Raw genomic sequence first — 12,269 nt, 5'->3', positions numbered from 1 at the left:
ACCATAGCCTACGTGGAAAGCAGGGCGGGAAGTTGAACCATGGGCGGAGATTGAACTGTGGCTGGGTTTGGACACACATCAGGCTGAGTCAGACACAATGCAGAGCAGGAAACATTGGGCTGGGGTAGCATATATCAGGCTGGGATGGAGCTAGGAATATAGGAACAGAAATAGGCCAGTCAGCCCCTCGAGTCAGTTCCGCCATTCAATTAGATCATGTCTGATCTTTACCTCAGCTCCATTTACCCGTCTTTGGTCCCTATCCCTTGATACCCATACCCAACAAAAATCTATTGATCTCAGTATTGAAAATTTCAATTGACCCAAGATTGACAGCCTTTAGGAGGGAAATAGTTCCCGATTTTCACTACCCTTTGTGTGAAAAAGCGCTTCCTGATTTCACTCCTAAATGGTCTAATTTTAAGATTACACTCCCTCGTTCTGGATTCTCCCATCAGAGAAAATTGTTTCTTTGTATCTCCACTATCGATTTCCTTAATCATTTTAAATATCTCGATTAGATCTTCGTTCAACCTTCTAAACTTAGAAGCCAAATTTGTGCAATGTGCCCTCATAATTCAATCCTTTAAACCCTGGTATCATTCTGGTGAATCCAAGGTTAATATATCCTTCCTGAGGTTCAGCGCTGAAAACTGAACACAGTACTCCGGATGAGGTCCGACTAAGGCTCTGTACAACTGAAGTATAACTTCCTCCCCTTTGTATTCCAGCCCCCTTAAGATAAAGGCCAACATTCCATTAGCCTTTTTGATTGCTTTTTATACCTGTGCACTAGGTTTGTATTTGTTTACATGGACAGCCAAATCCCTTTGCTCCTCTACAGTTCTACGTTTCTCACCATTAAGATGATTCCAAGGCTTGGCATTCAGCAGCCCAGTTACAGCCTAGTGGATAGACTAGAGAAGCTGGGATTGTTCTTCTTAGAGCAGAGAAGGTTAAGGGGGGATTTAATACAGGTGTTCAAAATTATTAGGGGTTTTAATAAGAGTAAATAAGGAGAAACTTTTTCCACTGGCAGGTGGGCCGGTAACCAGGGGACACAGATGTAAGATAATTGGCAAAAGAACCAGAGAGGAGGTGATGAGAATTTTTTTTTATGCATCAAGTTATAATGATCGGGAATGCACTGCCTGAAAGGGTGGTGGAAGCAGATTCAATAGTAACTTTCAAAAGGAAATTGGATAAATGTTGAAAAGAAAATAATTACAGGGCTATGGGGAAGAGCAAGGGAGTGAGAATAATTGGATAGTTCATTCAAAGAGCCAGCAGAGACACGATGGGCCAATGGCCTCCTTCTGTGCTCTAAGATTCTATGATTCTACATCCACCGGAGATGATATGGATGGAGAGTATGAGAGGAGCACTCAGAGAGAATCATTGGTTACTAGACAGAAGGAACAGGAAGGGCAGAAGAAGAGGTGGCCCCTTGTTGGAGAATGCCGCCTTCAGTTGATGCACAGGTAGATGACCCAGATCTCCCTGGTCCCACATTCAAAAGACTGGCCTGCAGCCATGTCTTCTTCATTTGCTGAATCCTCTTGCTCCTCCTCTGTCTGATCGACTTCTTGCTCCTCCAGGTGGATGCCCCTATCAATGGCTAGGTTGTGAATCACTGGAAAATCTTTCCTGGATTATATCGCAGGGCACCTCTGGAATGATGGAGCCCGCAGAGATGTCATTAACCATGATAACAGTGAATAGCGAAGGTCTGCTAGTAGCCAGCCCTTTGATCCTTACTCTGCTTCAAACAAGGGTGAAATGGTGGATTGTCTGCAGATGAAAGCATCATGTGAGCTGCCTGAGAACTTGGATTCACCAGTGTAATTTTGTGCTATTAATTTCACAGTGACTGGATATTAATGGAATCAAAACTTTATCAGTTCATGTAAAGAGTATTCTTCTCCACAGGAGCGCACAGGCCCGCATGGGTCCCATCAATCATGCCCTGCACACTGGGCAAACCAGCAATTTGGTAGAAGCCAAGGGTACATGCTTACTACTCTCTGGCATCCATGGAGAAGATGAAGAATTGATCTGTCAAGGCAAATAGAGTTTGCAACATGTTTTTTTACTAGGGCTTCTCAGTTGGTTTATGTAGTCAATGCACAAAGGCAGTGGAGTGAATGATGCCTCCTTACCTGGTGGACAGAGTGTCCAGAAGAAGCCAATAGTAGAAAAGTTGTTTGAGGGCCACCACATTCAGGGAAACTGATAAAGGTTTTCATTCATTTTGTGGGATTCCGTATACATTTTGTTCATGAGTTGTCACAGACTAAAGAGCCATAGGCATCGCCTTTCAGTAGGTGCCAATTATATGAATTCTTCTCTACTTCACCATCTAAAATAACCTGGTATCCCGGGGGCTATATCATAGACTGATATTCCGCAAGGTCCTATGGAACTTAGCATAAAACCACAAAATCAAAATAAAAAGACCACCACTAACAAAAATTTATGCAATATAAAAATACTCAATACCTTCCTGAGAATTACAGGCAGTAGGCTAACTTAGGATTCAGCTAACGGACAAACGAGATTGTCTGAATCATTCAACTGAATTACTACCTTGGAATCCACAACAGCATCCTCTGTATAATTCATCAGGACCTTGTAAATTGGCACTTCATCTTGTGGGTTTCTTGTCATTTTGTGCTGTGCAGCTCCTGCTGGGTGGTGGATTTGACTGAGCTGAGCTTTTGTGGGCACTTTATAATTAAACCTTCTGATTTCAGGGTTCAACATAATGAGATCTGATAATTATCTCAAACGATGAATTGCAACATCAGGATTAAAAGTGATGAAGGCCGGAAATGTCAACGTCGGCCTACTGCAGTTCTGGTCTGAATCCCGCAGCAGCTTCCCCTGTGTGTTACTGGGGGATTTCAGCTTCTCTTATAGCCATGGTCGGCAGTGGCAAGGAGTGCACCTTTAATTACCTGCATTATATACAGATTCTGAACAAAGCTCCATGGAAGGGAAGGTGGAGGACGCAGCTGATGGTCAACTCCTTTTAGCATAATACTTGGTGAAGGCAGTTGTAAGTGTTTATTATTTACTTAAAATAACGTGCTTGTTTTTTCCAAAACTGTTTTTCTGGTTAAGCCTGATTAATCCCAAAGTTTTCTGTTTAACAACTTTGGGGCTAATTTTGACCTTGGGCGATGGTGTAAAACAGGCAAAATCGATTCAGCCACCTGTTATGCATCACTCCCAGTTTTCATTTCCAATGACTTCACCCATTTTACTCTATCACTCAAAGTCAAAATTACCCTCCTTGTGTTTTATTTTTGACCTGAAAACGCATGCATTTCCTTGCAGCTCATTTTTTGACTGAAATTCAGGAAAAAACAAAAGAGGACAATCAGAAGTCATATTTATAATGTCCTCGCATTACCAAGTCCAACTTATTGGCCTGGAATTTCCTCTGTCAGCGCAACCCGGAAGTTAAACCCGAAAATGCGCCCATTCTGTCGATGTCAAGTTACGCTCAAATTTCCTGGCAACTTCATTGGCAAATGTAAAAATGGGCGTAAATCAGCATACAAAATTGAGGCCCAAGGAAAGCGCCAAACTCTCACCATACATTCCTTCTTTAAGTATGAAAATTAAAGTTTGAACTGATTTAACCATCATTTATGTACATTGGGCACAGCATGTTTAAGATCCTGCAATTGGGGGAAGGTGATTTATCCTGATGCTCTAAAAAAGCATTTAAAGAAACAGAAAATACAATGCAGGTCTCAGTGAGGATCAATTAAAAAAAAACGCTCAAAAGATTGTAATAAAACACCAGACTTTGCTTCCTGCTGCACCTGAAAACCTGATCGTAATTTGAAAGAGAGGCTCTGAGCAAGCGCAATTGCAAAACACACGTATATGAGGCTCTGTAACTTGGGGGTGGGGCCATTATGAGCGGAGAAGCATTCAGACAGAGGGATCAACAGACGAGCGTAAAAGATCAAGGAGATTTGGCGTATTGTACTTACGTGCCGTAACTCACTCACGCACAAAATCCCTCTATCTTTTAGGCCGTGCTTTTGGTTTGTGCCCGATCGCACATGTCCCTAGGAGCAAGTACGCAGGAAAGTCCAGGTCAATGTATTTTGAACTAGGGCAAAAAATAAAATGGGACTCGTTTCTGAAACTGGGACGTGCGCAACATTTCCATCGTTCTATATTTGAACTAGGTGCTCAATTAGTGCCTAATTGTTCTGGAGGCAAGAGCTGACAATTCGTTCTTTTCAGTCGAGTGCACTTAGCGTAATCTCCAAATTGGTGGTATATGCGTTGTTGGTGTGTTTACTACCTAGACAAAGTGCTACTGTCAGCATTAAATCAGCCTTTGGGAAAAGCAGCTGCAGTTATGTGGTGGAAAGCAACAGCAGGTGGATCTTGGAAGGATAGTAGCAGCAATACATGAGCAACCAGTGGCCGCCTGTAGAGGGCAGCGTGGAACTTGGCAGTGCGCAGACCCAACATGGACATGGAGATGGTACTGTAAGATGGCGTGATGACAGGAGAGAGAGAGAGAAAGAAAATTGGATGGTAGTACAGGGTAGTTAATCTACAAACACTTAAGTACTCAATTTAATCTATAAATAGTCAGCCAAATAGACACCTGGGGAGAATGTCCATTTTAATTAGCCATCTTTTTAACTACTCACCATCCTAAAGTAATTTGAAATGTAAATTGCTAGGCTTGCCTGTTGGAGCCAACTGAAGTTTCATAATGCAACTGGACAACCGTATTCACACGTTACTGCTGGTTGCAAGGGTCTCGCAATGAGGTGAAAAGAAGAGAGTACTGAGAAGATTGATCTGGATTGCAGGCTGCTGAAATCTTACAATGTGGTGCAACTGAGGGAGTTGATGTTAACATGAGTGACAGAGCAGTATGGAAGATATTCCTGTACTCACTGATCTTGGTCGAAAAACAGACAAGTAAAGAGTGGTAAGGAAAAAATGGACAATTTATTTTTGATTAAATTTCCTTTGGGCATCCCAACCAAAATAAAATAATTTGAAACGATTTTTAAAAAGTAAGGGAAAAAAAGGCCAATGGAACACATTAAAAGGTCATTACTGAGGAATTTGTCCAGTATTCCACAGTTGCACAGTCACGTAGAAAAGTGAATCTTTTACTCCACGTTGGCCCTAGAATTAGCGAGCTTCACAGGAGGAAAAGATTTTGAAGTATCACGAGAACAGTGCAGAAGGTGAACAGTGGAATTTTCTGTCCAGGAGCATGGGTATAGCAGGCATTGCCAGTGGGGCAAGAGGAGAGGTGGCTGAGAGTGTAGAGGGCATAAAGGTGCATAACTTACAGCTAATGCTGCCTGTTTTCTTAAAACTGTTCTTGCATGAGAAAATAGTTGTAAGTGCTCTGTGACCCTTCTGATCTTTCACTCTGTGCCGTACTGAGGTAATTGTAAACAATTTTACAACACCAAGTTATAGTCCAACAAATTTTTTAAATTGTTGGACTATAACTTGGTGTTGTAAAATTGTTTACAATTGTCAACCCCAGTCCATCACCGGCATCTCCACATCATGGCTACCATCGACACCACGTACTGAGGTAACGCAGCTTAGACCTGACAATTAACCCTATTTAGCAGTAGGACCGCATGCTTGGAATTACGAAGAATTCCTGTTGATCCAGAATGCAGAAAATATTTAATGTTAAGCCCAACTCAAGCAGTGTCGTGATCAAATTTATTCATAACATTTACAGAGGCAAATATACAGGCAGGCACAATACAGGACAAAAATTATGTAAATGATGTGGGAACGGTCCACAAGAATCACATTTATCCTTTTCTAGTGTCAAGTTTTCCTTAGTTAAAGTGAAACAGGTGAGGAAAACAGCTTCCAGATTTTCTCAGTTTTTTGGAATTGAGCCTTTCAGGTGGAGATGTCAAGTGTGAAATACATGAACCAACACAGCCAAGCGTACAGCAGTTGACACCAGAACTGCGGAGCACTTAAAGATCTTCATGTTTTATAAGTTTAATTATTTTGCTGTTAACAGACAATTAAGATGAGCTTACCAAACATATATAACTGATCAGGTAGTTAGTTGACAAGTTGATATGGCTACAACGATCGGTAAATGAAAGGGGCATATTTTAGGCAGTTTGACACTAATACATCAGTTGCAAACCTGTCTGATGTCAAAACATTAATAAACTCCCCATAAACAAAAACTGCACACGCACAAAATTATTAGCTGCAACAGTCTATAAAATTTTACACTGCTACAGACAATCCGAAGAAGGTTAACTAATTATTATGATTCAGGATGAAGTGCTCGGGTCCCTTTGAAGCACAAACAACCAGTCTCATGAATGTTGCTGGTATTTTTTTTATAAAAACACATTGGCATTTTAAATCACCCTTGTCTTAACTAATTCTTAAACAGCCCAGTCACACATACAGCCCAACTCCAATCAGTATATATATCAGGAACCGAACATATGAACATACATACATACGAATCAAGAGCAGGAGTAGGCTATTCGGCCCCTCGAGCCTGCTCTGCCATTTGATAAGGTCATGGCTGATCTGATTATGATCTTAATTCTATTTTCCCATCTACCTACTGCCAGGAACTCTGTTTCTGTAGTCCCTATGGTCTCAGTGCTTTCAGAGATGGCAGAGCTACATGACACAGAACTACCACTGTATTGAGTGCTAATTGGTTTCTCATGTGCTACTCCATGCATGCCAATGGGGTATGGCATCTGCTGACAGTGCCCATTGATCTAAGAACAGTGGACATTTCGGAGGTTTCGGAATTCTTCACTCATGGTTGCCTGTAACCATCTCCAAGAAAGATACAATGGCTGCATCAGCAGGCACATTCATGAAATGCTCCTGCTGTGCCAGCGCAGACATGATGGGCTGAATGGCCTCCTTCTGTGCCGTAAATTTTCTATGATTCTTTGTGCCTATGGCCTGCAATAAGTGCAGTCTCCACTGCAAATGACATTGGTATTGCCACGAGCTTAATGCCACACTGCATTGTAGATAACCATTGAAGTGGGACATGGCAACACAGATTCTGGCATTGTGATCCTCTGCACTGTCCAGGCTATGTTTCAATGTTGTGTGCAAGGAGGCAGGTGATTTCTCAGAACAATGCTGTTGCTGTACCAGCCTGTGTTTTGAAGTAGACCAGTAAGGGTTATATCCCTACAGAAATAAATGGAGGCACTTAGCATGCTAGGCTTTTGACCTTTTTCAGGTGGCCATTCAATCACAACTACTGCTACCTGGTTCTCTTCACTGCTTCGTATCTCACCCTATGCTTCCCCATCAACATCACTATCTGCGTCTCCCACAGTATATGCATCTGTGCTGGTGTCTACTTCAAGTGGAAATGGTGACACTTGGTGTTGAAGTGTGTGGTGCTCTTTGGACACAGCTGGTGGTTCATGGTGTGGGGACAGCAGGTGATACATTATGGGGATAATTTTGCAATGATTCACTCTGGCACCCAGCCTCATTAAAGTGAGTGCAAGTCAGAAAATTAGGGCTATAATGTCACAGTCCTATCTCCACTACCGTGCTTACTGCTGGAGAGGTACCATGCTGGGAACGGCGTCTTGCAAAAGTATACTCTAATGGATACAAAAGCACGCTTATCCATTTGGGTACTTTATTGTTATTACAGGCACTTATGCACAATCAATATGGATTGACAGGTTGATGAGACCTATCTTGTAAATCACAGAATATATGATTAATGTGATACTTGGTAATAGTTCTGTGCTCTCCTCCAATCTTCACACTGCCAACACCTTCTACCTACTTCCTTCCAAAATTAATGAACCATTGACTCCTCAGATGGAGACAGTTCCTTGCTATTTCCACCATGCTGTGCCTTTTTATTATGTGTTGAGTTTGTCTTTAACCATAAGAGCAGTGGGGATTGAAGTAAGGTGATTTGGCCTATGGGAATTCCTGCCTGCAACATTTCTCTTCCTTATCACGGCAGGTACAATGTAATTTGCATAACCCTATCATTTTAATTTTTAGTGGAGGCAACATGCCTGATTTGAGGTGTTCTGTCCTCAGTCGGATTGTCCGATCTGCTCTACCTTCAAGTGAAGTTTGACAGCAGGTACACTAACAATTTACCACCAATACCTTACTTGCTAAATCTTTGCTAACATTTATTTGGGTCAGTGCAATGTTTTTGTAGAGATATCTTTAACTATATTTCCTCCATGTCCATATATGTCACCTGTTCTGTTTTCAATATTTAACAACAACAACAACAACTTGCATTTGCATTTATATAGCACCTTTAATGTAATAAAATGAAAAAGCACTTCACAACAGCGTAATAAGAAAAAAATTGACACTGGGAGAAAGGAGACATTAGGATAATGACCAATAGTGACCAAAAGCTTGGTCAAAGAGGTAGGTTTTAGTCAGCCTCTTAAAAGGAGATAAGAGAGGAAGAGAAGTGAAGAGTTTCAGGGAGGGAATTCTAGAGCTTAGGGCCTAGACGGCTGAAGGCATGGCTGCCAATGGTGGGATGAAGGAAGTGGGAGATGCACAAGAGGCCAGAGTTGGAGGAATGCAAAGTTCTCAGAAGGTTGCAGTGCTGGAGGATGTTAATTAAATAGGATGGGGCGAGGTCATGGAGGGATTTTACCACGTGGATGAGAATTTTAAAATCGAGGTGTTGGTGAGCCAGGGGCCATTGTAGATCAGCAAGCAGGTGTGCAGGCTGAACGGGACTTTTGAGAGTTAGGATACGGACAGCAGAGTTTTGGATGAGCTCAAGTTTATTCAGGGTGGAAGATGGGTGGCCAGTCAGGAGAACATTGGAATAGTCGAGTCTGAAAGTAACAAAAGCATGGATGAGGGTTTCAGCAGCAGATGGCCTGGGATGGGGTGGTGACGGACAATATTACAGAGTTGGAAGTAGGGGGTCTTGGTGATGGAGAGTATATGAGGTTGGAAGCTCAGCTCAGGGTCAAATAGGACTCTGAGGTTGCAAACAGTCTGCATTCCTTTGTCTTCTTTTTAAAAATCTTGCACCTCCTTCCAGAATCTCCAAGTGCTTGAAACAGCTTGTCGATGTTTGTGATGTATTGTCATGTTTTCTGTCTTCTTTGCATAGCAGACAGATATCTAACCCCACCAAACATGTGCTTGTATTGTCTTTTCACTGTGCTTACCAGAATCTGCAGGCTCTTGTCACAAAATCTGTACTTTCCCCCTTAACGTTCAGACTTTTTTTTCAACAATTGTGCACGCCATAGTTTGATAATTGAATCTTTTGACATTTACACTGGTTAAGTGGCTCGTTAGCAGCTTAGGAAACATTAGCGGATGATGATTGCAGAAACAACGTGATTCGCTCCTAGCTTATCATTGCTGCTAATAAAATTGTACTCTCACAAATCACATACCCAAAATCCATGCATTCCAACGATTTTATTACCACTTTTATTTTGGTATATCAGAGTAAAAAAATGTTCTTTTCACCATTTTAGCAAAAAGAAGAATGGATAAATGGAAAAAGTGAGATAAAGGACAGGTTAGTAAGGACAATCATCAAGGAGAATATGAAACCGAGCAGGAAAGAAGACTGAAACAAGGAAGAACCTGATCATTCCTTAAAGCATTTTTCCACAGAATCCTTTTTGGAATATATTTTTGAAGTGGGGGGTTGGCGGGGGGAGCGGAGAAGTAGGTGAAAAATATATATTTTAGAAACCTTATTGAGTATTTAGCATAGAGCCCCATCAGAGGTTGTCAGTAGGTAATGTGACTGATACTGTCCCTTCTCTATGCCAACAGCAGATCACCACATTCTGTTATTAAACACATGTCTTACAGTTCAAAATGATTATTTGAAAATGGTATATTGATTAGCCAGTGAGCGTGAAATGACTTACTCAACAACTGCAGAACACTGTGCTCCAAACATAATCATCATTGCAGCTTCCCTTCCTTCATACAAAGTAGTAACGACACATCTATTCCCAGCTCAATCCCATAATGCAGTACTCCAAAAAATATCATTACATTTTTAGCTTGTTCCCTGCATTCCATGATGGTGCCAGTTATGTGGCAGCTGGTGCCACTGGCAATGTTATATAAAAGACACAGCCCACATCACAAACTGCAATATAAAATGCATTAATAATATCCCAAAGGCATAATTTACACAATGTCAGAGAATGATAAGACTCTACTGTTTTATTTAAAGTAATACTTATCTTTGCTTAATGTTAAACAAGTGCCACTGCATCTGTAAAAATCAATAACTCCAGTTCATCCTTAATATAAACATCTACATCAAATTACCTCACAGGTAAAATATTTTCTGCCTTTCCATTATTTTTGCATGTTAATCTGTACAGGTTTACATTTCCGAAATGGCCTGAACTTCCTCAAGCTGTAGATGCACAAGTAATTGCTTACCTGACTCACAGGCAAATGTCTTTGATGTTTCATCATGAAAGATAATTGCCACAGCATGTTTCTTTGTCTCTCGGGGCAACCTGCTTATATTCCTGATGCTGTGCAGCTCAGTTACCTGGAAGCAAGAGTCAGATTCATTATAAAAATGGCACAATTTTTCATTTGATGTCCCACAAGGGAGTATAGTGTTTTTTTTTGTTGTGATTTTTTTTTTGTGTGTGTGTTCATCAAGGTGAGGGATGCTAGCTGTAGGGGTTGGAATATTTTTCATTTGGGGGCATGCAGTGGCAGCATCAAGCAATCTCAGATCATGTGCAGCATAGAGCTTTTGTTTTACTACAACAACATACTTTAGGTCCCAACTCAGAAGGGCGTCACATGTCATGATTCTGTTTCCCATTCCAGCTATCCTTGTGGTGTCTAATGAGATTGGTGATATGATGCACCAAATGATGGGCAGCTTTCTTCTATCGGCCGATGCCCACTAGGAACTGCGTTAAGACTGCCCAAACACATTTCACATTGGATACTTATAGCCAGGACAGAGCGATGATTTCCATCCCATCTATGCAGGCTGGATAGAAAGGAAAGCACCGTCCAGTCCCGAGAGCAAACTGTTTACTGTAAATCAACACTAAAAAAGAAATGTTAATAAAAGGAATTCTCACATTGCTCAGAGAAATACTGACACATTTAAAATACTGGCATGAAATAACAGGCCGGATTTTGGTCTGTAAATAACGGCGAGCCTAACAGCGCTCCCGTTATTTCAGTGCATCTGGTACAGCAACTACCGGTGACCGCACATGCACAATTAAATGCGGAAATCCAGAACTTGCTGTAGCAGATGCCCTGCTCCTCCATAAGATTTGCGGTAAGGAGATCTCACCGGCTGACTCACCGTTCAGCTGAATTGAACCATGTGAAGTTCCTGCACGGCCCTGATGGATACGAAGTAATCTTGGCAAAAAAAGGTACATCGTTTTTTGTTAAGTGTAAGCACCCTGTTAACGGTGTGGTGAGCCTTAATGACTGCCAAACAACCTCACCGGCACTGAAAATTAACGTTTACAAGTGTGGACTCTCATTGCTTCAGATTTTAATTGGTGTTGGTTGGGACATTTTTTTTTAAAAATTTAAAATATTTATTTTTATATATTTTCTTTCTGTCTCTTAATTCAATCTTTCTTACCCTCTCTTTATTTCACTTTCTGTACCTGATTTGACATTGAAATGACTATTCTAACTTACACTTCCTGGTTCTAACTCCGCGCTGCTTATTAACAGGTTTCAAACTGATTGGTTAAGGGGATAGACAGTTGCTTTTCCCGTTCACACAGGTCCCAGATGCCCTGCAGTGGGCGCTATGCTGGATTGAGAGCCTGATGAGAGGAACTTGCTATGCAAAAGCCCATGAACAGTCTATGGGCAAGTGCAAGTCTAATGAATGGCAGGTGCCGTTCCTTCACTGCTCAGAGCAAAATCCAGCGCAATAAGGGAATATTATAAAGTGTCAGCTTAGTGGTAGCACTCTTGCCTCTGAGTCATAAGGTCGTGGGTACAAGTCCTACTCCAGAGGCTCAAGCACAAAATCCAGGCCGACACTTCAGTGCAGTAGTGAGGGAGCACTGCACTGTCGGAGGTGCAGTCATTCAGATGAGATGTTAAACCAAGGCCCCGTCTACATTCTCAGATGGATGGAAAAGATCCCACGGCACTACTTGAAGAGCAGGGGAGATCTCTTGGGTGTCCTGGCCAATATTTGCCCCTCAGCTAACATCACGAAAACAGATTTATCTCAT

General features: G+C 41.6%; 1 protein-coding gene across 1 annotated transcript in view; it reads right to left on the bottom strand.

Annotated features, from left to right (window-relative positions):
• LOC137308584 (docking protein 6-like) overlaps positions 1–12,269 on the bottom strand; it is a 187,770-nt gene that overhangs the window by 141,283 nt on the left and 34,218 nt on the right. Inside the window, exon 2 of the mRNA XM_067977202.1 lies at positions 10,468–10,582. Coding sequence (XP_067833303.1) covers positions 10,468–10,582 — 115 coding nt within the window. The remainder of the gene's footprint in view (positions 1–10,467; positions 10,583–12,269) is intronic.

The sequence above is a fragment of the Heptranchias perlo genome, chromosome 3 (assembly GCF_035084215.1).
Source record: "Heptranchias perlo isolate sHepPer1 chromosome 3, sHepPer1.hap1, whole genome shotgun sequence".
Classification (NCBI taxonomy): domain Eukaryota; kingdom Metazoa; phylum Chordata; class Chondrichthyes; order Hexanchiformes; family Hexanchidae; genus Heptranchias; species Heptranchias perlo.
Note: the sequence above shows the minus strand (reverse complement) of the source record. Positions and strands in the feature narration are given on the sequence as shown.